The sequence below is a fragment of the Pezoporus occidentalis genome, unplaced genomic scaffold, assembly GCF_034315485.1.
Source record: "Pezoporus occidentalis ecotype Australia unplaced genomic scaffold, CSIRO_AGI_Poc_V1 ctg68, whole genome shotgun sequence".
Taxonomy (NCBI): domain Eukaryota; kingdom Metazoa; phylum Chordata; class Aves; order Psittaciformes; family Psittacidae; genus Pezoporus; species Pezoporus occidentalis.
Window position 1 is genome coordinate 3,052,894 of NW_026916030.1, and position 27,186 is coordinate 3,080,079.

The 27,186-nt window shown below is 49.6% G+C and overlaps 1 protein-coding gene across 2 annotated transcripts; it reads left to right on the forward strand.

Moving 5' to 3' along the window:
- The first annotated feature begins 2,795 nt into the window (after positions 1-2,795).
- On the forward strand, positions 2,796-26,912 carry ADGRD2 (adhesion G protein-coupled receptor D2). Of its 2 annotated transcripts, none has more exons than XM_062641020.1 (25): positions 2,796-2,893; positions 2,976-3,039; positions 3,779-4,009; positions 4,706-5,356; positions 5,672-5,770; positions 6,230-6,315; positions 6,673-6,954; positions 8,055-8,166; positions 8,399-8,530; positions 8,691-8,811; positions 9,368-9,473; positions 9,726-9,781; positions 10,613-10,739; positions 10,851-10,954; positions 11,277-11,379; positions 11,632-11,785; positions 12,567-12,700; positions 13,338-13,453; positions 14,864-14,984; positions 19,745-19,786; positions 19,986-20,039; positions 20,364-20,502; positions 20,820-20,878; positions 23,127-23,157; positions 26,333-26,912. In XM_062641020.1, the coding sequence occupies exons 1-25, from the start codon at positions 2,846-2,848 to the stop codon at positions 26,338-26,340; spliced, it is 3,180 nt and encodes a 1,059-aa protein (XP_062497004.1). In that variant the 5' UTR covers positions 2,796-2,845; the 3' UTR covers positions 26,341-26,912. The 2 variants fall into 2 exon arrangements, with proteins under 2 accessions (XP_062497004.1, XP_062497003.1); XM_062641019.1 differs by lacking the exon at positions 26,333-26,912 and adding an exon at positions 23,920-24,190.
- The last annotated feature ends 274 nt before the right edge of the window (positions 26,913-27,186 follow it).

Genomic DNA, 27,186 nt, shown 5'->3' on the forward strand with positions numbered 1-27,186 from the left:
ATTTGAAAGTCCAGTGTGTAATTACAGAAGTTAGTTCAAATATAAATCCAAAGAACTTGTGTATGTGAGGTTACATACAGGCAGCATTCAGTGAGCACAGGAAACTTCACCTCTCTGCATGTGCACAGAGGATAGTTTATTTGTGTGGCTATAGAAAAGAGGAGTGATGCTGGAGGCTGTGGCCTGGATTCCATTTCTAATGCTACTAGGAAACTGTATTTATTGCTGTTACAAAAAGTGCTTAATTCTAAGACATCAGCATAAATAACAGTTTACTATGAGCTGGGGAACTCTAACTCTTATTAAACCTAATCCAGCCATGAGTTTGAAAAACACTTTGCACTTTTCCTCTGAAGATCTTTGGTGTAAACTAGAGCTCTGCCTCACCCCCTTTGTTCCTTCCATCACCAAGGGAAAGTAGGATCCAGTTTTGGCCAATCCACAGTGAGCAGCACAGCCCTCTCTCTCCAAGCCTTTGGTGCTCTGTGCTGCACTGTCTGGGAGTGCCAGGCTGTTTCCCAACTGGCAGCAGTGACTAAGCAGCCCAGCGCAGCTGCCTCCGAGGGCCATTCTTCTTTGAGAGATTTATTGCAGCAAGCAGAGGCACTGGGATGTTGTAATTGCCTTCATTCCCGGACGAAGACCCTCAAGAACAAAAGCCAGTTGCCTGTGAATCCATGGTGTGATTCAAGTATTCACTTAGAGGGGAGGAGTGGGAACTGTGTGCCTGTTGCTGTAGCAAAAGTGAGTGGGCATAAACTGAAAGAGCAGCACTGTCCTGTGAGGCGGGGAGCATTGCTGGCCCATGGAGGTGGCCTGAGCCCTCCAGCCTTCATGTTCTCTCCAGGACTGTCACGGGCCCAAACTCAACGAAATGCCAGAACACTGAAGCTGCTGGGCAAGGGAATTACACTGGAGACATGCTGGAAGTGCCCTGCAGAGCTGCTGCTGGTCTGACTCTGCCTCTTTCTCAGTGAGCTCTGCTCATTGTATCAGCCTGCTCTTCTGTTTACTCTCCTAGACATCTCTAGAGCTGGCCTTCTTCACCTGTACTCCTGAGCACTCTGGTGTTAGGCTCTTGCTACTGTGAGGATCCCTGGAAACTCCCCCACTGTCTGCTTTTTCTGCCAACACCATGTGCCAGATCTCCTGGGAAGCTTCATCGGGGACTTCCATGGAGAAGTGATTGCCGGGGAAGAAGATCCCCTGTGCTGCTAACACAGGTTGCAGAGCGCGGAGGATTGTGAGTGCTTTCCTGTTAGTCGGCGCGAGGGCGTCGGGAGTGGGATGTGCGGGAGGATCCAGTCGGGGGTGGGCGTGCGGGGTGAGGGTACCCGAGCCCAGCCCCACCCCAGGGAGCCAGGCTCAGCCCAGCCCAGCCCAGCCCTGTCCAGCCCAGTGGTGCCCGCGGGGTTCCGGCGGGCCCGGCGAGGCAGCGGCAGCCCCTTTGTGCGTTCCCGGCCGGCGCTGGCGGGGCGGAGGCGCCCGGCACGGAGGAGGCTCTGGGGGTTAAGGGGTGCGGAGCGGGGCGCGGTGTTCGGTGCGCAGTGTGCCCGCGGAGCGGACCCGCCGTGGGACCCCCCTGTCAGTCGGGGCCGTGGCTGCCAAAGCCCCAGGGCGGTGCTTTGGTGCTCAACCGGGCTCCCGCTGCCGGGCCGGCTCTCGGGCTTGGCCCGGAGACCGCTGGGCTGGAGCTACCCACTTCCCCGAGCTCCGCAGGACGTTGTCAGACCCTGGCTGCCGGCTGCATCGCTTGCAGCTCCCTCGCTGCCACGTTTTTTCTGGCAGACCGTGATCCACATTTCCCGTGTTAGCATTCCCAGGGACCTCCGTGAAGAAGTGAAAACCTGGGGCTGCTGGTGGTCAGGAATGGGATTGGGGGTGTCTGTCCACTAGCATAGCACCACCCGGCTCGTCCTGGCCCACATCACTCGCCATCAGTTGGGCACAGAACCACACAAACACCTCCCTGGAGGGCCTAGAGCTGTGTTTAGTATTTATAAAATCGCTGCTGACTGAACTCGGGAAGACAGGTTGCAAACACCGAGTCCAGGCTGCAGAACTGATCTCCGTAGTCCCTTAGCAGTGAAGTCCTTAATTGTGCTTTTAGTGTGCACACAGGAGAGCCCCATTGCAAGCAAGGAGATTACTCACTGCTGGCAGTGTCGGTGCAGAGACACAGCTTTCGGACTTGTTTGCACTGGAGATCACATTGCCAGTTTCCATGTTTGTGTCTTTATGTACCCTTACCTATGACTTTACTGGATGTTATACAGCCACACACTCAGGGTTTCCTTCCACCGGAGCAGAGGTGGTGCAGCGACAGAGTCCCAGCATTGGGCAGCTCTCCAGGACAGCTCCGTGGAACTGGGCTGTGTGTTCAGGTGCTGCTCATAGACGTTTACTGGTGTGCAGGTTCTGTGCTGGTGCTGTGTTCCTGCAGGCTTTAAAAGAAATGAGAAAAGCTGCTGGTGACGTGACACTGTTTAACAGTGCAATTTATAATGGCTTTTTTATTTAGTTAATGCAGATAAAGAGGCTCTGCTAACTCGCCTGTCCATTAATATCACACATCTGTATGTTTTATGATTAATATTCCGTATCCTGGAAACAAATGTTAAACTGAGACCTTGAGTTCTTTAAGAAGAACTGAGAATTATTTTAATAAGATACAATATTTTGATGGGATTTCAGAGTAGTTTTCTCTATTTTGATTCAAAACGTTTCGAGGAAAGCAGCCTTGTCTGAGAACTGGCTTTTTGCAGAATGCTTCTGTCTCTGCAATGCATCTCGACTAATATTTTGTTTATCCTAGCAAAGGGTGAAAGCTTTCCAGCTGGTCAGCATGTTTAGGAGAGACTTGAGACCTGATTCTTGGTTCTTCAGCTTTCTGGTGAGTCTTACTGTAACTTAATTTAGTATTTGAGATAATAGTAATGCTTTACATGAATGTTACAAAACATTCTCTCCAACAGGTCGGTAGCCTGTCCAGGAGTCTCTTCGCCTTTGCAGCCCTTGCCAGGAATCAAACTTCTAAAGGTTAGTGTTTTTATCAGCACTTTGGCACGTTTTTACAAGCAATATTCAGCACAGAGAAGCAGCACATTAAAAGGTGTCCAGCAGCAGAAACAGAAGTAAATAAACTATAAACTTTTTCTGATACCTGGTTTTGTGCCTGAAATTATATTTACAGAGCTAAATATTTGCTTGGCTAACCATGAAATTAGTGTCTAAAATTAGGTAAGTACTGCTCAGCTGCTAGTCTTTGTGCCACTGTAACTGCAAACAAACCACATTATTTTATGCTTGTAAATTGCATCTGCAAATGCAGAAGCTGGTAGGAGCTGTGAAATGGGGCTAAAATGAAGACATTTCCTTGTACATAGGTGCTTGGAACCAGCTACCCTGAGGGCGATCCCTGGGGGTATTACAGTGAGGTTTTAGGGCTGAGCTTTGCATTGTTTTGTGTGTCCCGCTGAAGTGTGCCCAGCCCCTGCCAAAGGCCAGTAATTCAGTTTGTAAGCAGCTTCACAAATGTCCCTCATTTTAGGGCCAATGTAAAGGACTCCAGTAGCCTGGAATTTTCTATCACACTGTGCCCACTGAACATCCCGACGGCTGGATGCGGAAATGAGCTGGTGTCTTCAGCCCCTCCAGGATCGACCAGGCAGCATTTCTAAATGCCTGGGGATACTGCAAGAGACTGACCTTGTATTGCATGTCACAGAATTGGGTTGGAAATGCTTTCTGCTTCTCTGTATTGTGTGTCTTTCTCCAGGTTTTGCTCCTGTCACGATTGAGACCTCAAGACACATGTATGAATATGTGGCCACTGCTTTAGACTGGTGGCATGCCGACAGATACTGCGAACAGCGCTTTGCTCAGTTGCATGTTGAACCCCAAGGCAGTGAGCAAGCTTCCTTTAGCAAACTGCTACATTCCCACCACATCAGAGGCTCTGTCTGGTTAAATGAAAGAGATGGTGTCCTTCACAAGCCAAAACGGAGACGTGAGTATAAGTGAGCTTGGACTATTTGGACATGTTCACTGCTTGGTCTTTTTTATTCTGACTGGAAAAATTTGCCACTCAGTTTTTACTGTCATTGTGGTACCACCCAGGACCTCTAGCCACAATCTGGACCTGGCAATATGAACAACGGTGATTCCAGCACATCCTGGTCACTGACAAAATATTTTAATGCATTGCCACAGAACGGAGTTACAATGGGGCTCCTCTGCTCTGCCTTCCTGTACCATCCCCTCTAAAGCAGGTCTAGCTGTGCTCAGCCTCACTATTTGTGACCTGCAGGTTCTGCAGAGCAATACTAGAGACAGGGCCAGGAGAACAGGCATTCCTCAGCAGCAAGGCACCACAGGGCAGATGCCTCAGACATCTTATTTGGGATGCTAAGGAGCATGTGCTTCCTTCCATATTCACTTTCTGCAATCCTATTTGCTAGAAACTTATGTGTCTGGAAATTACACTCGCTGAAATGATTCAATCTCAGCTTGCCTGCCTTCCTGATCCCCTCCAGGTACGGGGGAAACAGAAGCCTTGCTCTATACTTGCAGGATGTCTTTGCCTGCAGGGTCCATGAATTCTTGAGTAGGAGGCAAATGAAAATGATGGCTTCATCACAGTGGAAGATGATCAGGCTTTAGCACATGCTTCTTCTTTTATGCTGGCTGAAATATCTCTTTCTAGGGAACCACATTGTACCAGTCCTGGTGTTTGGAGACAAAACAGACACAAAATACGTGAAGGTGCTCTCTGACTTCCCAGCCCTGCCTGCTGTCACAGCCTGCGCCCACCTCCAGTGGGACACCAGGACCCAGGAGATTGCTACAATCTTCTCCTATGCTGTGCCGGCTTTTATTAATGAGTTCCAGCTCCGTGGCTTTGTTGATGAGGAAGGATTTGTTCGATTTGCTCTCATAGTCCATGAGCACCATTCCCCATATCTGCCTGTGTTCCGTGCTGACGGACAGTGGCATCACTTCTGTGTGACCTGGCAGCAGGAGAATGGGACCTGGGCCATCTATGCTGATGGTAAAAGAAGAGCATCTGCCAGTGGTTTGTGTGCTGTGGGGTCTGCCCCCCAGGCCATCTATGGCCAGGGGACTTTCATTATTGGGCAAGATCAAGATTCCCTGGGAGGCAGCTTCAAGGAGAAAGAGTCCTTCAGTGGGAACATCACTGACTTGCACATCTGGCAGAAAGTTCTCAGCATGGAGCAGATTGAGAAGGTTCGGTCATGCTGGGTGGTGGAGCAAGACCTTGTATTTCGGTGGAGCTCAAACACTCTGGAGATTGAAAGCACCGTTCAGGAAGTGACTGCACAGTTTCTTTGCCCAGGTAGATCTCATTACCCTCACTGCTTCAGCTCCCTTCTGCAGAGGGGTTCAGCATGCAGGGATAGTCTGAGAAGCCAGGCCCATCCTTGGAGAGGGAATTTGGTGCAGTTTGTGGAACTTTCTCCTTTGGGAAGGAAAGCAGAAGCACATTCAGAGCTGGGCTCGGCAGTTTACAAATCATACTTAGAAGCACAGTCATCACTGAACCCTTGGTCATTGAAGACCCCTGCACTGGCCCTAGCAAAGACAACTGCTCAGATGTCCTGGGGATGGTGTGTCTCTGGGGAACCTGGGCTTTCTCTTTGTGTTTCCACAGGGCCTGTTGAAGAATGCCGAGTTTTTGAAGTTGGCAGCAATGGATTCAGTTACACGTCTTGTTTGCAGACTTTGCCTTTTATCTGTCTCTACAGAAAGGGTACAGCATCTATTTCTTATTTATTCATTACTTCCACAGCATTCATTTCTGGAGGTCCTAGGTAGGATGATGGGCAGTGATGGGAAGGCCTTGTTTCTGCTCTGAAGAGATCGCATGCAAAACCTGCTGGAGCTGTGACACTGCTTCAGTTGCAAGCACTCTGACAGATTACTTTGCTGTTCTCCAGCTAAGTCGTGGTTATACACATTTACGTGGTTTCTGGATGCAGTGCTGTACAATGCCTCCCAATCCCAGCATCTCCAGACTCATGGGCCAGGGGAACATGGGGAGGAGGCAGTCTGTTTGGGGGATCTTGTACTAGAAATAAAATAGAGCTGTGAAGTCTCCTTGTCCTGAGTGTCCTGCAGATTTACCCACCACATGAGGACCAGGCTTTGAACATGGCATGTGATAACCACGCTGCTAGACACCACAGCAATGGTTATGTTTTATTCTCAGATGCATACTGGCAGCTGAAAAAAGCTCATCTAGAATCCAGCCATTCACTTGTCGGCCGTGTGAACACGCTTGCAGAGAGAACTGTGGTGAGTCCTGAGCCCCAGCAGTGGCAGCTGACACCAGGAGCAGGCAGGAGCTGTTGGGGTGGACTTGCTGGCACCTATGGGTGTTTGAGGTCACTTTGCCAGCAGTGTGACCAATACAGATGTAGCTTGTGCTGTGATCAAGCAAACAAAGTATTGCTTTGAGTTGACTCATCTCACTGAGGGTGACAGACTGGACAAGAGAGTTCAAAATGTCAAGGCAGATCTCCTATGATATGCCCAGTTGGCCAGGCTAGTGTCCTCACACCAGTGAGGGCATGCAGGGTATTCCCAAGGCATAGCTGATGATCAGGCAGAATCAGGGCTCTGCACTGAACTGAAACATCTTTTTCATGGCAGATTCCTGAGAGCATCTTTACAAGTGATGTCCAAGACATGAACCTCTCTGTTGCTCTTGGTGCTCTTGATGTCTTGGCAACAGTTCTGAAGGAAGAAGAGACACCCGTGCTGGAGTCATCTGACCTTCTTTCAGTGCTTCAATTATTAAAGCAAGTTTCTGATGTGGAAATCCAGGAGGGAGAAGAGCTGAAGATGTTGGAGCAGCTGGGCCAGTATTTTGTGGAAGTGACTGAGTTAATCTTGGAAGAACAGAATATTGAAGCATGGTCATCAGTCAGCCAGGTAATGGTGTCATCAGCAGTCTGGCTGCTGTGTACCACAGCTGTTCATCTTGTGTGTGCAGCTCCTTGGCCTGCTGTATGACCACAAGCTAAGAACCTGTCCTTGAATGGACAGCCTTGCATGTAGTCTTTCTGGCTGTATTCTGGAGCTTGTGAAAATGCTGCAAAGATGGGCATGGAGCCTCTTTGCCAGCTCAGATAAGGACCAGATGCCTTACTGTTGTCTCATTTGCTGGAGGTGCAAACAAGTTCTTCTGCAAACAAGTGCAGTCAAGTGGTGCCTTCCTTGCGAACTCCTCCAGTGGTTGTCTTGGCTCTCTTCAAGAGACCAGATAATCCTTGAGGTCCCTTCGGACCTGGTATTCTGTGATGCCTGGATTTACAGGATTACACAGTTTGCAGATTCTCAGTGCTTTTTAGATTCCTTGCTCCCACATCCTGCTCCCTCCAGCCTGGCAGTGCCCTTCACTTTATGGTTTGTTGTATTTTCTGTGGGTGGGCTGCCAAGGAGCTATTTGTCATCAGCCCCCACACTCTTCAAAACACTGTCAGGCTTTGTGTGGGGGATTTCCATCATCCCACCCCCGTCAGGATTTTTCCTATTAGTTTCTTCCCATCTCACATGGGTCTTTTGTGTCTGTTGTATGATCTGCAGTCTCCACCTGACTCTGGGAAATGTGTGGCAGCATCTGGTTTGGCCAATGCTCCAGGAACCAAGCCAGGGACCTCCAGAGATGAAAGGATGCTGAATAGTTCAGTTTACTTCATCGCTTAGAGTTGCTTAGGTCTCTGTGGTCACAATTACTCACAGCTTCTCGATCGTGGCATAGAACCAACTCTGGCCCAGTGTAGATGGTGCAGCAGATATATCTGCTGAAGGAGAAAGGGGGTGAGTTTATGTACTACAGGGGTAGTGCTTGTCTCCTTGCTGAAGGAACTGGGAACATCCTTTAGTGAAGAAATCAAAGGAAAGGCAAACCAAAAGCCTTCACCTTGAACATTGCTTTTTCTCCCAAGCATTTAAGAAAGCTCTTGTGAGCTGTGGGAAGTGTGAGTTGGCAATGCGAGTGCTGATTTTCATTGCTCCCTCTGTGTTTGCAGGTTATCAGAGGGCCCATGGCTGTTGTTGAGCTCTGTGACAGAATGGTGTCACTCTTGGCTCCACTACTGACAGCAGGGAGGACAAAGATCACGGTCCAGCATGGGAATGTTGGTGAGTAGCACTGGCAAAACTGAGGGAGGGCATCTTACCCAGCTTAGTCATCCTGTCTGGTTCCCAGTCCAAGTCAGGAGACAAACTTAAGCCACGGTTTGCACTGAAAGGGAGCTGTCTGCTACTGCTGTGAGTCTTGACTGGGTCCTTGTGTGCTTGCGGTAATTTCCTGTAGCAGCAGCTCTGCAGAAGGCTGAACCTTGGATCAGTATCTGATTTTGCCCCTCCACAGGGATGGAAGTCAGGAAGCTGGAGCTGGGCAGGCAGTTGAGCAGTGAGGCATACCTGGTCCAGACCCCTGAGAAAGACAGTCACGATCTCATTGAAGTTCCTGCAGAAGAAATGCAAAGACTGAAAGCCAGAGGTGGGTTATGATTACCATGCTTCCCTGGGTCTCACCTTGCCAATTCTGCATCTTCCTTAATGGCAAGAACAGTCAAGATTAGAGAAGTGGTGCTGCAGTGTGGACTGCTCAGAGCTGTTCTGTGTGCCTGTACCTGTCCTGCAACACTCTGTCCCCCCAGGTCTCCACAGAGTTGTGGTGAAGAACATGTGGTTTGGCTACAGCTCCCTGCAGCGCTGTCTGTCCGGCACTGTCAGCGCTGCTGTCTTGCAGGACATGCCTGCCTCTGATGGAGGACAGAAGTGAGTGAAACACAACCTCCCTCCTTGCATTCCTCTTAGCACCACTGGAGAGTTCATTTCCAAGTCTGAAATGCACCGTATCTCTGCTGCATGACTCTTGTCCCCTTGAAGTTATTTGCTCTGTTGGGGTGGGCTGGGGTCAGAAGCTGTGGGGCTGCTGCAGGGTCCCCTCCTGCTGGGGCCGAAGCTTTGGGAGCCGGGATGCCTCTGAACAGTGGCTCCCAAAGCCCTGGAGCTCTCCACGGAGCTCTCTGGACACTAGGTGGGGATGGCAGCTCGCACATCCAGCACTGCTCCTTCCCGGACCTCAGGCTCAGCCACTGTGCTGCTCAGCTGCCAGCCGCTTGAGATGCTCCAGTTCCTCATCTGCAGTTATGGGGGGACTGGTGGTGGTTTCTGTTTGCCAGGTAATCTGAGGTACTTTCTGCCCTGTGCCCAGGCCCTTTGCTGGTAGCACGGAAGCACTCCAGAAGTGGCTCTGGATCTCTCCAGCTGTCTTATGTGTATAATGTGAGACCCTGTTTTCTGGTTCCTGGTCCTGTGCTTTCCCTGACAGGTACCTGAGCACTGCTGTGGGCACTGCTGTGATCTCCGCTGCTCTGCTTAGTGACTACCAGGAGATCAGCACGTCTGTGCGCTACCGTCTGCAGCACCGTGTCCAGGTACCCTGAGCAGGGGCTCTGCTTCTAATGCCACACCCTGACATGATAGGCTGTGCCCAGCCTTGGCTCACAGCCCCCAGAGATCTTGGACTTAGGGGTGTCCCATGCCCAGGTCTCTCACCTTGACTCACATTTCTCTGGGGAGGTGTTTTTCCTGTGCTGACAGACCTTGTTGCAGCCTATTGAGTGAACTGCATCAATCTGTGTATGTGTATGGATATGTAATCTCTTCTTCTCCCTCTCTGCCTGCAGGACTTGTCCAATACACCAGTGGGGCCCATCTGTGCCTTCTGGAACTTCAGCCTCAGGTGCCTTGTTTCAGTTCAGGTCACCAGATATATGAGCTTTTATTTCACCTGGAAACCCAAACATAACAATATAAATGTAATGGTAAGAGTAGGGATCTGTAATTCTTCTCCTGCTTTGCATGCTGGCATCCTTTATCTGCTCGATTAGAGCACTTTCCTGGGAAGATTTCCCTTGGAAAAGTCACTCACAAGCAAGTGACCTTTACTGAGGTATATGCAAATAAAATGCAAAGCCCTAATTAATTATGATTGTTGCCTGCAACAAAGAAGGGCTGGTCCAAGATATACAGCCCAACAGACATGCAGGACTCCCAGCCTCATAAATACTGCTTGGCACTGAGATGTTTTTTTTTGCTGAATGTCACCGCAGTGAGCACTGAAACTGTGATATATCATGGGTTGGTAACTAAGTCACTCAAGTGCAAATAAACCTCATTTGAGTCCCAGTCTTGTAACAGGCATGGATCGGTTTGAGGAAGATGGGAAGAGGGTGCTTGTGGAAGCAGCTGGTCACTGCACAAACCGTTCCACTAGCCCTGCTCTGAATTTGCTCTTCTCTTGGTACTGGAGCAGGTTCAGAGGGGCAGCACTGACAGGGGTTTTAATGTACATGTTGACACTAGGCTGTTTTCTTGTGTGTGACTCCTGAATAAGGCAAAGCTGCTGAGACAGGATGAGCCAAAGGAAAGTCCATATGAAAGGATGTCTCTGATATCCTCCTTTCAACTCTGCTGCTTCTGGGAGAATGGAATTTCCTCAATACCTTAGCTTTCTGATGAAGTGAATGGTAATTTCCATGTGTTTTCCCTGGGTTTTTTTTTGCTGCGTTAGCCCAGATGCTGGTGGGATGTGGTCCACAGCTGGCTGCTCTGTGCTGACGTCTCTCCCGGACTCTACTGCCTGTTTTTGCAACCACACCACAAATTTTGCTGTCCTGCTGCAGGTGTACAATATGCAGGTAAGCCAGGAGCCTTTCTGTGCTGTTCTGTGGGGTGGATGCCAAACTGGGAGCAGTCTGTGGTTGATTTGTGTGGATTTTGTGTCTTCTGTTGTTTCATGATTGGAGCAGAGGACCACCAAGGAGGAACTCACACTGCAGACCTTGACTTTTATTGGATGTGGAGTTTCTTTCTGTGCTTTGATAGTTACCTTCGTATTATTCTTGGCAGTTGGGTAAGAAAAGTCTAGACACTTGTAGCCTTCCCTGTATTCTTTTATACTTTGCTTCAGAACAAGTAGACAAACAAGATACCCTTTGCTGGTAGCAGAGGGCAGGGAGGGGAGCAGTGGTCGTTGGCTACAAAGGCGGTGCAGTGCTGGTTGTTTCTGTGGAGATGCTTGTATGAGCTGTGCACACACCTGAGTGTCTGTGGGAAGACTTTTAGCAATAACAAATAATGTTACCATACAAGCTGCTCTTCTAGGGTTAATTTTTATAAAATAAATGGATCCTTTCCTGTGACTGCATCTGAGGGCTTCCTCTCTTCTTGCTCAGTGTCCCCAAGAGCGAACGAACAACCGTGCACAAGAACCTGATCTTTGCATTAGCTGCAGCAGAAGCTCTGCTCATGTTCAGTGAACTGGCCAAGACCAACCAGGTAAGCTCACCAGAAAGTGTCCTGTTGAGCCACCAGAACCAGGCCTGATCAAGCGTTATTGTCAGAGCAAACAAAAGTGTGATCACTCTTATTAATGTTTCATTAATCATTCAATAACTCTTCCTGGTGCTTGTGGATGTTTAAACACATTTCTACACATAACTTGCTTTTTCCTCCTGACCATACACACTCAGAAGCTCTCAGAGGACTCCATCTTCTCCTGAAACAGCATGTGATTTCTCTTCTCTCCAGGTGATGTGTTTCATGATCACTGCCTTCCTTCACCTCTTCTTCATGGCAGCCTTTTCATGGATGCTGGTAGAGGGGCTTCTCCTCTGGAGCAAAGTGGTAGCAGTCAACATGAGTGAAGACAAGAGAATGAAGTTCTACTATGTGACAGGCTGGGGTATCTACAGGTTCCTTTGCATAGGGTGCTCAGAAAAATGTGTCAATTTTTTGTCTAGCAAAAGTTTCAGTAGGAAGGATAGATTCCCAAATATTTGATTTGATTCAGTATGAGAGCTGTGTGCTGCTGCTCTGAAGAGGCTGTATCTTTATGTGTCAAAGTGCAAGTATTAGAATATATAAGTTAAAAACATTTCTGTTATTTTTCTAAATCCAAGTGTTCAATACAAAAAAATGGAGGAGGAGGTTAATGGTAAGTTCTTGTTCTTGGAGAGCCTTACTACTCTCTGATAGTAATTAAAATATAAATATGTTCCTGACTAAGCACCCTTTATTCTGAGCAAGCCCCTGAGGGACATAGAATTTATTTGAATAAACTGAGTTTCATGTTAAAGAGAAGCCTCTTCAGGTCAGTGCTCCTTGCAAAACACACACCTAGTTGGACATTGGGCAACTGGTTCAAGTATTTTGGATTGTTTTATGTCTTTGATTGTCCATTTTGTTAAAAAAGCAATCTGAAGAGTAAATTGCTTTGATCGGGACTCAGGACTTGGAATGCTTTATACCTAGGAGAATGATGCTGACAGCGTATAAATCTGGTCTTGCAGAGCCGGGACTGATTTCAGCTGCAATAAATTGATGTTGCTCATGGGGTTTCAGAGGCTAAGCTGGCTCATGCTGGAGCATGTCTGGTCAGGGGGGGTTGAAGCAATTGTCTAGAGCACAGCTGACATGGGTCAGCTCCGCTTTTCCTTGGTTCAATTTGTGCTTTTTTTCTGCAGGCTTTCCAGTCGTTGTCGTGGCTGTGACCCTTGCAACTTCCTTTGACAAGTATGTGGCAGACACCCACTGCTGGCTGAACGTTCAGACCAACGTCATCTGGGCCTTTGTTGGCCCTGTTCTCTTCATCCTGGCTGTAAGTGCCAAAACCTGCCGGGAAGGTGTGATTCCTTCATGTCTGGTTTTAGGAAAGCACTGCAGAGTCAGGGGTGTCAGCACTTCTGTAGCTAGAGCAATGCTCACATTGTGCCTGCTGCTTTTACAAGAAAAATTTTATTTTATGTATGCTTTCACAATATAAATAAATCCCTTTAGCCAAAGCAGCTTTTTGATAGGAAAAACATGTTTTAAGAAAACTTTGCTGACCAGTTCTTGTATTGGCTGTTAAATTAGGAATGTAGATAAATGTGTAGTTTGACTGTGACACTGCCCTAACTGAAGGTCTGATTTTTATATGGGAACATCTATGGCCTTGAAGTACTGTCAGTATCATTATACAACAACACAGTGGCAGAAAAAAGTGCCATGTTTAAGGGGTCCGGAATAGACACTTAACAAGGAAGACGTTCTGTAGGAGAAGTTTAAAGATAAGTTTTCTAGAGTTCATACGTTTGTGGATAGCTTTATGAAGTATTTTGTTCACTGCTTTCTTAGCAGTGATACATTTCTCCCCAAGTTATGACACTTAGTTATTGAGTTCCAGCAAAAAAGCCTTACCCCATTGGATTTAAGATTACAGAAGGTAACCCGGTCCAGTGCTCTTCCTCTGTCAGGTGAACACGTTTGTGCTGTTCCGGGTGGTGATGGTGACCGTGTCCAGTGCTCGCAGGAGATCAAAGATGCTGACACCCAACAGTAGCCTGGAGAACCAGATTGGAATACAGATATGGTGAGCAGGAAAAGGGCTGGTTTTCCCAAGTGTGGTTTCTCTGGGTATGAAATAGTGGAATTACTGAAATCAAAGCTACCCTGGGCATGTTGTCATCACCAGGAGCAGCACTTTGGGTCTGGGAATGGTCAGTGTGAGCATACCCAATTGTCTGAATGGGTGACAGCATGTGTGGGAATGCAGGTCACTGCCAAGCTGTCTTCTCCTCCCCTAACACCAGTTCACCATGCTGCTAAGCAGCTTGCTGGTGGGCATGCAGACGTCTGGTAAAACATCACTGTAAGGAATTGAAGTGGCAGCTTGGGGTGTTTCAAGGAACCCGGGAGCCCAACTCAGTGCCCAGATTCCATGGAATTTTAAAGAACTCTGAGCTGCAGAAGCAGCTCCTCTCCACTTCACAGGACATTGCAATTTGATGGGGTCATAACTGACTTTGTCTCAAACCTATCCCATCTTTAGCACTTGTGTGTGCCCCACAGAAGGATGACAGTTGTAGAGAGTGCGGGGGTTTTGGCTATTTGCCATTATAAAAAGCATTTTCCGTGTCAGTTTGGGACTTGGTGGATTGGAAGTAATGCTGTTGGGGATTCCATCCATGGGGAAAGGGGCGATGTGAACTTCTGTAATCAGTCAATGTAGGGAGACCTCTAAAAAACTGCTGCTTGAGTCATTTCTTTATCATCCTCTGTGGATCTTTATTGTTGTTAGCTGGCGCCGGATACCCCTGCTAGACACACATTGTTCCCCTCTATCATAAATAAATTTTCCCAAATTTACAGAATCACAAAGATAGGGCATTGCTGGAGGGCAGGGTGACATCCATAGGCTAGTAAAACAAATACAGAAGACCTCCTTGCAGCAACGATTTGGGGCAAAATAGCTGTTTTCTCATGGCTGATGACGTCAAAGAGCTCCCTTTTTGCTAACTCTCAGTGATAAATAAAGAGCAAGGCTGGCACACTGGAGGCTGGGAGCTGAAATGTTTGGTTTTTCCCCTCTTGATTAATTTTATTTGCAAAGGAATTTGTTCCATAGCTACCATCTTGGGTGCCTTTTAGTGGACACATCATCTGAAAGGCACTTGGTGGGAGAAGAGAGCCGTCGCCAGCATGGAGACACGGACAGTTTCTTCTAAACCCCAAGATAAAGGCCAGGATGCTCCTAAACCCGTGCAGCTCCTTCAGGGCAGATTTGCTCAGTGCTCTGTATAACCTAGTGCAGATGCCCCAGGCAGATCATGGTGAGACACTCGGCAGGGTTTTCAGACCTAGCCAGGGTTTGGCAGTCACTCTAGCAGGACACCCTGGGCTCGGGGATGTGTCCACAACCAAGACCCCCCTGAGAGCTGCTGGCTGGGAAGTGGGTGCTTTGAAATGTGTCCAGGTAACCCTGAGCTCTTCTTCCTGACAGGGCCACAGCCAAGCCCATCCTGGTGCTGCTGCCTGTGCTGGGGCTGACCTGGGTGTGTGGTGTCCTTGTCCACCTCAGTGTCATTTGGGCCTATGTCTTCATCGTGCTGAACTCCCTCCAGGTGAGCCCTGCACCTCATGTGTACCTCCCACATACTCACATCTGTGTGTACACACAAGCACATATCTGCAGTTTCTTGTGCTTCACTGTACTTTACCTGTCCTAATAGTCAGGGACATTTGTCAGCTCTGAAGTCCAGCCCAGCTTTCCCAAGCTGCTGTGCTGTTTTGTCCAAGGAAGCTAAGCTGATGCTCCCAAGATACAAAATACAGCTCTGGAGACCTTGTTCATCTAATGGCCTTCCAGCAGCAGTCTCTGGAATGTCCTACTGGTACCACAGCTTTCCATTCAAATCTTCATATTAGATTTTCTGACATTAACATGGTTTCAAAACAACACTTGCAAGCTAATATGCTTGTAGGGAACTTCATTAGAGTTTTGATTTAGTTATCTACTGGATAACTAAAATGGTAGCTGTCCAGTTTAACAGGGTAGACACCCTACCTGCTATTTGCATCAGTGAAATGAGGCTCATTCCTGCAGGGGATGGGCTGTGTATGCCAGCATCACCACTGTTAGAATAGGGCTGTTCATGGAAAGTGTCTCAAAAGTCACATCCAGCCATAGCTTGCTTCATTGCTGCTTAGATGGTGTGTGTTCTGGGATGACTGTTTTCCACCTGGTTCATGTTCAGACATACTTAGAGGTTGTGGCCCAAGCACTGTACAGGCAGAGCCACCTTCCCTTTGCTGGGAGGCCGGCTTTATTGCAGGGAGATGAGAGAAAAGGAATTAAGAATCAAGGACTGAAAATCTTTACCTCTAAAGTCCGTGTTGTCTGCATCCATCCAGCTGCTCCCCAGGGATGCTTCCAGTGCCCAGTGAAAGCTGAACTGGAATTTGATGGGATGCAGGAGTGTTAGGTGGAACAGATTGCCAGGAGGGCTGGTGATCAGAGCATCGCACAGAGAAGCTAGAATTGTGTGTCCTTCTTGTAGCTCTGACTTGAAAGACCTTGGGGACATCATCTTATCTCCTTCAGCCTCTTCATTCTTCTTTAGGCAGCCACTAACTGGTTACATTTGTAAGACTATTTGCTTGTCTTGGCATTCTCCAGGGCCACGGCTGTGGCTACCATAGTTCAGAGTCATGTTGTTAATATGCTAGTAGTAATAGGGATCTCCAGAGGGCACAAAGTAACCCTGGTGTGTAAAGCAGCACTTAATATATGCTTCTGAGTTTACTGATTTCATAAAAAGAGTTTAAAACTTCAGCCAGCCTGTATGTGGTTAAGAGAGCAAAGCAAATTGTATTAGTCACAGCAGCTAGGAGTGCTCCATTCTGCGCTGAGCTAGGACTGTTCCCAGGATCTTAGGATATCTGAAACTAAATGACAAAGTGTCCCAGAACATGTGCTTGCCACCTGCGATGCAGAGCATTAGGCCTCTTGCTGGAAGAGAGAAAGCAGCTGTAGATGGAGCTAGAGAAGCGCTGAACATTGCTCCTGACGTCCTGCATCCTGAAGCATGGTCCAAGGGAACGATGGAGCTCTCTGCAGGCAGGCAGTTACTGGCAGCAGGGAGCCAGCCTCGGGGAGCACGCATGGATTCAGTCCAACCCCTGGGGCTCCACTATGCCAGCACAAATAATTCCTGCGGGTACCCACACGGCCAGTCCTGTCCCTTGGCACTGAATATTCACAGTTATATCTTGCCCAGTGCTTAAGGACAAACCCTACTCCATGGGTTCAAGTCCAGCGAGCAAATAGGTACTACCCTTTCAAACCATTTGGATCCAAAGATCCCATCTCCCTTTTTCCTTTGGATTCAGTAGTAATTGGCATCTGCAGCTTTCACTTACGGAGCAGCAGTTTGCAGTGCTTTCCTCTGGAATACTTGGCCAGTTCCAGTGTAGCACTGGCCCCGCTCTCCAAGGGTAAAATGCCGGCACTATCACCACGTGCACGAGATGGGTGGTTGCTCCAGGCGCCAGTCCAGCAGCCGGGTGCTGCTCACGCACATCCGTCGGCTCTCAGATGGGGCTGTTCCAAGGCCAGACAAGGGCTGCCTCTCCACATCTCCACTAGTAAGGATACCAGAAGAGTGGCAGGAGGCCTTTCCTAACTGTAATTAAATATAGCATCAGTTCTCCTTGCCTCCTTATGTCATGCTTAGGTTACCGAGTAGAAGAGAACTCCAGGCTCGGTGTTGTGAAGAGATGGGGTGAGCAGAGCTGAGAACAGCACCAGATATTTTCATTCAAACAAAAAACCAATCCTCAGGCCAGGGGAACAAATCAGAGCACAGTGGCCAGCACAGTGTTTCTCTGCCTTGCTTCAGTGTTTGTGCTGTATAAACATTGCAGGGCTGTTGGAAGTAGGTGACCTTTAAGGCCTCTTCCAACCCAAACCATTCTATGATTCTGTGAAATCCCATGATAAGTTCCCTGGTCCAGTGACTGCTGATACCCCTTGACTGTGGCCTGACAATGTCAGTGCGCAGCCTACATCCTTCACGGCTCACTCAGCCTTTGATTCATGGCTGGTGCCAGCAGAGGGGCTGCAGGATGCTGGCTGTCACAACATGGATGCTGGGCATATGGTGTTTTTGAGAGACAAGGAATAACTCCTGAAACTGCTAAATGTGTGCTCTGGATGATACACCTCCTGAGACTGACTGTCACAAACCATGACAACGTCCACCTTGGGTGAGATAGGAGCCAAGGTGTTTGCTGGATCGGGATTTGTCTTCTTTCCTTGCTTTTGAAGTTATTGCTGCTTTTGTTCTTCTTTCTCCTAAAGCTCAGTGGGAGCCGTGGCTGTTACGTGGATGGAAAGTATAGGGTTTGCCCATGACTGCACAGTGCCTTTTTGCCTCTGTCCCTTCATTACCAAGTTCAGGTCAATTTACAGACTACCCCACGGGAGACATGCTGGTGGGAAGCTGTGGAGTTGAGTGAAAGCAGGGACAAAACTGTTCCATATCAGCCCCTTTGCTGACCGTCTTATGGATCGCCTTGGGATTTCCTTTAGGGCCAGTGCACTCCTTCATGCGCGAGTGTTGCGCAGGGAAGTTTTGCTGCTGTGGCTGTTTGTTTGTTTGTTTGACTGCTCTCCCTTTATCTGCTGAAAGCAAAGCCTGTCTTCAAGGTTACTCTGTGCGTCGACACCAAAATGACAACTTCTCCAGGCAGGCAACACAGGAATTGAGCCGGGTGACTGCAAAGCAGCAGGGGAGCGGTGCTGCACTGGAGGTGGCTGCCATGGCTGTCCCACAGGTTGGCGAGCAGGAGGCAGCATCTTCCCTCCAGCCCATGGTTTCAGAGGCAGCAGCACCAACACCCTGGCAGCACCTAACGCTGTTGAGCAACAGCATAGTAAAACCTGTCAGCTTGAACTGAACTTGTAGAGCTGAAAGGACGGTCCTGAGGGGAGCTCAGGGCCACTTGCCTGTCTCTGGTGAGAGGGGAAGGAGACGGTGTTGCACCCACGCAGCATGGAGATGGATGGGGTGTGCAGAGTGCAGCAGGACCTGGTTGCTGGACGGACAGACACCAGGCAGGAGCACCCATCCTGCTCTGTGGGTCTCGGCACACACTCTGGTCTCACCTGTGGCCACGCAGTGCCTGCCCCGCCATGAGCGAGGAGCTGTGGTGTCCGGAGCCTTGCAGGCCGCTCCGGCACAAGATGGCGTGTGGGGAGAGCGGCCTCCTCCTGAGCCGCAGCTCCACTTCCGCCCTCCGCCGCAGCCGGGCCTCCTCTGTTCCCTGCCCTGCTCCCTCCCTCCCCGCGCTCATCCAGAGGGATTATGTCAAGGGAGACCTGCCTTGGCAGCCTGAGCAGAGCTCTGGTCTGGGGGAGTGCCCAGCAGTGCTGGCTGAAGGACAGGTCATGGCGCCGTGCCAGGGTACTGCTACCACTGTGCCTGCCAAGAGCCCGCAGATGAAGAGCGAGGCTCGCTGAGGACAAGATGGATTGCTTCTCTTGCTGCAGCTGATTTATCTATCTGCGATAACAAAACACCCCACAGATACAACATAAATCTGGTGGGCCCGATAGGGCTGCCTTAAGGCCAAAATCATTGGTCTGGAGTTGTAATTAGCCCCAGGCTGTGGCCTCCGGGCGATGCTCGCTCTGGCCCTGCCATGAGCACTCTCCCTGAGCACATCCCACACCGGAGCTGGGCACGTGGGACCAAGCGTTTGGTTGTGGATGAGCACATCACTGCTCGCTGGTCCCTGTGCTGAGCCACCAACAGCACCAGTTCAGCAAGCAGGGAGAGGATGGCTGAGACCATGCTGGAGGGAAGGATTGTTCAGGCTGGGGCTGAGCGGAGCCTCTGGGTCCATACCCCATGGAACCTGGGTCACAGGGTCCTCTTGGCGCTGTGGTCGGTCACTGCAGGCGACAGAGGAGCTGTCCCCAGCATCATGCTGCTCTTAATCTGTGGGAGGCTGGCAAAAGCCCCGCTGGGGTCGGTGCTTGGTGGGAAGGGAGGTTTGCTTAACAGGTTTCAGTTTCCCCAGCAATTAATTCCTGGTGGTTTCTGCTTCTGAGATCTGAAGGGAGAAAAGGAGAAGGAAGAGGGGCTGGGGCAGGGACCATCTCTATTGAACTCCCTGTGAAGAGCCTGGTTTCAAGTGTGATTATAAGGAAGGTCCTTCCTGCCTACCTGTCCCTCGCTGTGCTGTGCCCATTCTCTGTGCCTCTTCCCCTTAGCCCAGTCTTTAACCATTCTAGCGCTCATCAAACTGATTTCCTCCCATATGAAGCAGCACAAACCAGCCATACACCTCTAACCTTCCTGTGCTCTCTCCTTTGCAGGGCCTGTACATATTCCTGGTCTATGCAGTCTATAACAGTGAGGTAAGAGATGTGCCTACCTGGGGCTCAGTCACTCATCACAGCAACTGTTTATTAGCAGTCAAGGGGGTAGTTGTAACAGGCAGCATAGCCCCGGCTGTGCTTCTGGAACAGTGGTTGCTTTTTCTCCATGACTTGCTGGAGGATCTCTTGCTCTGCTAGAGCTGCTGTGGCCCTCTCTAACGTCCTTGCTCTGCTCCAGGTGAGAAATGCCATCCAGAGGATGAAGGACAAGAAGAAAGCACTCTCATTCACAGTAAGTTGCAAGGCAGCCCTGCTACCCACTTCCTCCATCAGGCACCCACCAGAGGAGAGCCCTAGACATACATTTGGTCTGCTTTGAGGAGGTGATGTTGGAAAGAAGTCTTATGGTTTTTTTTTTGTCTCACTTCTTTGCAGTCCTGTTGGACAATGCAGATCCAGAGATGATCTACCCTCACTAGGCAGCTACCAGAGGGGGTGGGAGTCAAAAGTCCCAGGGGCCACAGTGCAGATGAAATCAGTCTTTACAATTGGATCTGGATCTAGCAGACCCATTTTGCAATTTTCATTGTTCTGTTTCTCTCCCCTGTCATTACAGAACTGCTCTCATCCCATCAACTACTTATCAAGTCCAAGAAACACGACCTCCTGGGAGACAGGGAAACCTTCTGTAGCTGAGAGCACCTTGTCGAGCCCTGTGCAGAAAGACGCTCCAGTGAAGAACATCACCAACAAAGGTAAAGGGAGTTGCCATTGCTGTTGGCCCAGGCTGTGTGAGGAGACCACAGTAAAATGTTATTCCCAAGGCTTGAATTTTAGTGCATGTCCATGTTAGTGTCTCAAAATGAATTTTCTGCAGAAGGGGAGGCAAAAGTGACCCTAGGAAATAGAGGGTTTGGCTTCAGGGTGCAAAAAGGTGCTGCATGCTCCAACCAGTTTGTGGGTACAATTATGCAGTTAACATGTTCAACCCTTTGCTTCAGTGGGAGATACATAGGGGACACAGAGCATGGAGTTCTTGGTAAAGAATTCATTGTGCTGCTTCACCCCCTAGGAAATTTTGGAGCCAAAATTCCCATGGGGATTTCATCAATTATGTCACCTGAGAGACCGGTATGTAACGTCTTCTGTTATTCTTCCACCTTCACCCAGGCACAGAGCATAGTGGTTACATAGGAGGGGTGCCTGGTGGTTCCAGTGAGGAGCTGGGACTCAGGACACCCAGTAGTGATACCAGTTCTGGCACAAATCCAGTGGTTTATGTTGAATAAGTCCCAGAAGCTGTATGAGCCACCCACCCTGTGTGAATAATGACCCCTCCTGTCCCAGGGCAGTAGAGAAGTTGCTGAGTGCTGGTGAGGGACCAGGCAGGGTGTTAGCACAGCATCCATGCTCTCCTTCAGTGCCAGCCTTGCCGATCAAAGCAAAGGTTTTGATGCTCATCCTGGAGCCTCTGATTAAAATACAGCATATTGATTTAATTAGTAGCATATTGATTTAAGTCACTTAAAGCATTTGAGGTGTGTGTTTCATGCCCATAGTGGCCGCTCCTGATAGTCAAGCCAACTGAGTGTTCGCCATCTCTGTAGGAGAGTAAGATGGAGAGCAAGGTGGGCTGGTGGGCAGGAGCTCCTGGCCAGTGACTTGCCTTGGCTGTGCTGTGATGGTGCCAGAGGCAATTACATGAGCTGGGGCAGGGGCAGGCAACAGGGGAGAGAATGTGTTTTGTAGGAAGCAGAAGAGGAGGAGGCCCCAGAACAGCCAATTTCCAAGGCAAGACCTCACCCCTGAGGTGATGGGAAGCCAGCTCTGCTGCCACACCAGGAGGGTGATTGTAGCAGGGACACAGGCGAACAGAAGGAGACAATGAATTTGAGCCAGTAAAGCACCAAGCAGGGGCTGGTACAGATCAAGGCAGGAGACTTCCCCCAGGGGTAACAAATTAAAACTGGGCAGCAGGGTCTTGCTGTCCCTGCAGTGGGCAAGTCACGTCTGTCCAGGGGCGGCAGGCTGGGTTGTGCTGCTTGCAGCAGAGTGATGTAGAGCTCAGGGAGGTATGGCCTAAAGCAGGGAACAAATTAGATTTGACTACTGTGATACCACTTCCATCTCCCACTATTAAAATGATCATCAGTCCCTGTGCACTTGACATACAAGTGCTGTAATTTCCTCGGAATAATATCCAACACTACTTTCATATGAGTCTCTCACTGAAGGATCTCTCTCCCTCTCTAATATTTATCCTTTGAAAGCCTGTGTCACATAGACAGCTCTTATTTATCCAGTAGATAATACTTCTATAGCTGGCATATCGTTTTGAAGCCACTCAATAAAATCCATATTTTAATCTCTCTTGATTTATATTGTGGTTTTGCTGTTCCACCCTGGTGCTGAACACCAACCACGATTCATTCATAGGTGATGCTTTTCTCAGCCAGCCAGGTGGTGGCTGTGTAAACTGGGAGCAGGGTGAGCTCCTGGCACCAGATAGGAGACGTGGGCCAAAGGGATTAGCCGAGTTTCCTAAGGCAGAGAGCATTAGGAGGCAGCAGATCTCCTAAATGCCGAGGCCTTGGCATTTTCTAGCAGGTAAAGATAGAAAGCACTTTCCCCCATGTGAGGGTCACCAAGGTATTTGCTGTATCTTTGCTGCTTAGGCATTGCATTTTTAATGTACTTGTTTTCTTTCTAACTCATGTGGATGCAGCAAAAGGCCCTGGATGGTGCTACCCTCCCCCAGATAGGTGCTGCTTTCTGTGCTGTTCCTTATTTAAGTCAGTGCTGTTTTTCCTGCTCCCTGGCTAAATGAGTCATGGCACTTGCTGGAGAAGCAGTGAATTAAGAATGTCACTGGCAGCTGCACAATAGTTTGGATGAAGAGAAGATGCTACTTAAAAACGTTTGAAAACACTTAAAATGACAAAACACAGAGCGAGTGAAGATACAAACACAGACAAGATGTTCTTGTGTTCCAGGTTTTTAAATGTTGTTTGGTGATATTTATTGCTGTTGGGCTGGCAGCAGGAATTTCACACCTCACTTAACCGTTAATGATGGTTAGCATGGTGCAGCCTTGTGTGCTCTCTTTCCACCGCAGAATGGGGGGAGAAAGTTCTCTTTTCCTGGATTTTCCAGTGGTCTCCAGCTGTGTCCAGGGACACTCTGCACCGTGCTTGCCCCTTGGGACTGGGATGAAGGCTCCATTCCCAGCTTGTGCAGTGGCTCAGTGGCAGGGAGTTTGTGATGCAGAAGCTGGGTGATGTGGGAGCCCTGTCTGACCCTGGGAGTGTGATGGGAGGTTACCAGCAGCCAAGCAATCAGATTTGTACTTTCTGCTAACAGAAGTTCTCCCCTCTTTCAGGCTGTAGAGCTGACAGCGTTCAAATCCTCAGGTAACATTTGCCTACATCATTTTCTCTCATTTTTGTGAGCTGTGGTTTCTGTGGTTGCTTTTATTTCCAAACTGACTTGGTGGGTGCAGTCCTGGCCAAGCCATTGGGAGATCTGTGTCCCCCTGAAGAGATGAGGAAGAGGAGGGGTATGGAAGCCCCAGCACCACTGGCTCAACAGAGGGTGCCTATCTCAGGTCACTTGTCTGGGTTCTCCCCAGAAAGACCTGAGCTGCTTTCAAGGGTGGCAACAGCTCTTTGCTGCTACAGGGTATTTTAGCCCAACAGCTGCTGCAGAAAGAGCTGGTGGGTGTTAGAAGTGCCAGGGAAGGTGGGGTGTTCAGACAGGGTTGGATTTATGAGCTTAAAAGCAGCCATTCAGCTTCTTCTGTTTCAGGTTGTAGAAAGGCCAATGTCACCATGGAGGTGGGTAGAATTAAAATCAGAAATCCCTTCTAAGCTCCAGACCTGAGTGCTGGGGAGAGAGAGGCTGGCAAACCTCAGCTCCCTCTTACCTGCCTGGCTTTGGGCAAGTCACCAGTCCCTCCAGGTCATGGTTGTAGCACTTTTAGCTTTATATGTTTTTACCAACCATGGCTGAGCACTTCCAACAGTCTGAGAGCAGTCTCTGGATGGGATCACTCAAGCAAACAGTGCAGGGAAGGAGCACTGGGGATGGATTGATAGTATTTTTTCCTGCATTGTTACATTCTCTTTTCTCAAAGGCAGTGCATTAGCAGGTTTCTGATTTTGCTCCACATTAAGTGTCTAAGCAGGGCATGCTTAGACTATTTTCGAGACGATGCCACCCTGAAGCATTGCAGCTTTCCTCCCTGCAGTGGACACATGAGCAAGGCAGAAACGGTGGCATCCAGGACTAAATGTGCTGCGGCATTTCAGGCATAGGAGCGGGGTCTCAGAGACAGCAAGACCTACACCCAGCACATGCGTTTGTGCTCTGTACCCCCACACTCTCACCTGCTCCTGCGTATTTTCTTCTAGCCACATCTGTAATTAAACTCCAGCTGTGCAAAGAGGTGGGTTGTTTAGTTTGGTTTTGTTTTCTCAGGTAAGACCTCAGGTTGCTTTTAAACCTAGTTTTGCCCAGAGGATGGTTGGGAAGCTGGGCTGGGCTCGGTGCCTGGCTCCTCACACACCGACTGATGCACAAGGGCCATAAGCAGGCAGAGGTGCAGGGCAGTGCTGTGTACAGCCACCCTCTCTGCACGCACTGAGAGCAGCTCCTCGCACGCCCCAGGGCAAGGGAGCCCTTGGTTGGGCAGTCCTTCAGCCTGGGGTGAACGAGAAGATCTTGAACCAGAAGAGCACTCCTCTGCACACTTGTGTATGTGCAAGCTGGCGTGCGGCACAGCGCTGGTGCTTGCTGTGCTGTGCTGCTCCAAGGCGCTGGGCTCAAAGACAAGTGCTTCCAGCCATTAAAAGAAATAATGAAAGGCAGTAATGCCCAGCTGTAGTAATGCCTGGAAGACCCCAGGGCAGCTCAGTGTTGCACGGGCTCCCATCTTCACAGCTTGCTCAACAGAGCCAAGTGCTGTGTAGCTCTTGGGGATAACAGCTGCCAGGGGAAGCAAACCATAAACCTGTGTGCTTGATGGTGAGCAAGAGACAAATCATTGCAACACAGACACTGCTTCTCTTCTCCTATTTGTTTTCTCCCAAATAATGTCATAAAAGAGACATATTTTTCCCCCGGTATCTTAATCTGAAAATTTCCAGCCAGCTTTAATGAGTATTGTGATGTACCAGCAGCAGGAGCTCATGCAAAGACCCAGGAGAAGCCCTGCCCTGCTGTCCAGCAGGGAGAACTGGTGGGCAGTGGGAGTGCTGGACCTTGGCCACTGGTGGTAGGTTCAGGGCTTAGATGACTGGCTCACAGTCTCGCAGGAAAGCTGTGCTGGATCTGGGATGGGATCCACCTCAGCCGTGCTCTTGTGAAAGCCATGGGCATCCTGCTGGCTCCAAGTGCAAGAGGCAGCGGTGATTCCCTGGAGGGAGGTGGGTGAGCTCCCACTGGTGTGTTAGCACGTGTGAGGATGAAGGCAAATAAAATCCAGGTAAATACAGGGCCGGTTTCAGACCCACAGAAACGAGGAGTTTGGCAGGGTGGCTGTGGCCTGGAGGCAGGCACAGGCTCCCTCCCCACCTCCCCACCCCCAGTGTTAGGGCTCCCCCCGCAAGGACTCAATTCACTCAGAGAGGCCACACGTTTCAGCAGTAATGAGCTCCAGCCCAGCTGTACAAAGCTGCACACTGCAGCTAGCCACTGCCCGGATTCATTACACCCTTTATGTAAGCAGGGGATGGCCAGGGGGGTTCACATATTTGCACAAACAATAAGTACTGTCTTCCTTGTCTTGGCAAACAAGAGCTCCAAGAGGCCTCCACATCCTCCATCTCTTCAAGTGATGGCTGCTTTGTTTCCCCACGATAATTTCATTATTCTGTTTGAATACATTTATATGTTGCTAAGCCACACATAGCAACATGGATCTTGTCTCCATGGCCCACCCATTCTCTGATCAATATCGAGTAATTCTGCAACTCTTGCCATACCAGGTTAAATAAGATTGGGTTTAAAATAATAGGGAAATTATGAGTCTTTGGGATTCAAAGCCAGTAAAGCACCTGAGTGTTGTGGGCACTTAGAGAAATGCAGACCCCCCATGCCTACCCCACCAGGCTGTGCTGCAGTGGGATGGCTGCTGCCATCCATGCCATGGTCCTTCCCAGCGGGCAGAAGGTACCTTATGCCCTGGTAGAAGGAGGGCATCAGTGCTCTCTTCCATGATAGCACTGGTATTTTCATTAAATCCCATTTAAACCTCATTCTCCAGCATTCTCAGAGCTTGCAGCTGTGCACAGTGGGCTACTTACTGAGCAGGGAAACAAGAGGTTTCTCCTTACAGCCACAGCCCTGTGCACAGAGGCTGGTTCGGCTCCCTGATGTAAGGGCCATATTTCAGAGACCCCTAAATGGGCAGAGGGGTCCATGGGATGGCGGAGCCACCAGTGCCAGACCTGTGGCTGCCTCCACCCACCACTCCACCCCATGACAGGTTTAGGCTGTGCTTTTCCACAGGAGTCCTTTGGGAAAGGGAAGGACCCCTGCCCTCCCCTCCCTGCCAACACAGCTGAGACCATCTCTCTTTTGCCTTAGGTTTCTGAGAAGTTTCTAAGTGATGTGCCCAGCACACCGAGGCTCTTCCAGCAGCCAGGAGGACGGCAGGTCGGAGGATATGGCTTCCATGCGGAGGGCTGGCCCAGCCCAGGAAGAGCTGTTAGCCCTGCTCTTCTTCCTAGCAGCATGTGTGGACAAAACCAGGGCAGGATTAGGGCAGCTGGAGTCTCATGGGGCTTTATCTACTGCCCAAGGATGCATGTGGCAGCCATGCCCATGCTTCCATGCCAGTGAGGACCGCTGTCTTCTCTGGCCCTGCTGCCAGCCCATCACACTGCTCTGCTGCGGAAGGGTTGGGCACAAGCTATGTAAGAAACACATGCACTAAGGAAGACAGCAATTGGCTTCAAGCCTTTTCCAAACTGGCTGACTTCTGCTGTTTAGGACAAAAACCCTCTCCCTGTTCTTCCTGGGGCTCCCACCCAGCTGGCGTGGCCCCTCTCTAGCTGGGGTTGTTTTCTCTCCCTCTGTTCTTAGCATCCAACTAGTGTTTAGAGCACATAAAACATGTTGGGGTTTTTGCTGATTATGATGACAGTAAATGCTGATTTTAATGGCAGCCTTCTCTCCTTGTTGCAGTGTATCCATGGTGCCTTTACACAGCTGAACACAGTGGAGGGCAGGGGATCAGGGCACTGCATGCTCCCACATGCTGTCTCCTGTGTTGCACTGCATTCCCTGGTCTCAGCATGGCATGTGCTGGCTCACGTGTGTTCATGTGCTGTTGGGAACTGTAACCCTCCAGCAGGCCTGTGCTGCTCAGGAGAGTGAGATGTGAGTGCAGACCATCACTGTGGTTATCAGAGCCAGCCAAGCAGAACCTCCAGCCTCTG

Bases quoted from the DNA above. Each gene is read 5' to 3' on its own strand.
- ADGRD2 (XM_062641019.1), top strand. From the start codon at position 2,846: ATGTTTAGGAGAGACTTGAGACCTGATTCTTGGTTCTTCAGCTTTCTG. The intron at 8,812-9,367 runs GTGAGTGAAACA...TTTCCCTGACAG, and splicing joins GCCTCTGATGGAGGACAGAA to GTACCTGAGCACTGCTGTGG. The intron at 10,955-11,276 runs GTAAGAAAAGTC...CTTCTTGCTCAG, and splicing joins GTATTATTCTTGGCAGTTGG to TGTCCCCAAGAGCGAACGAA.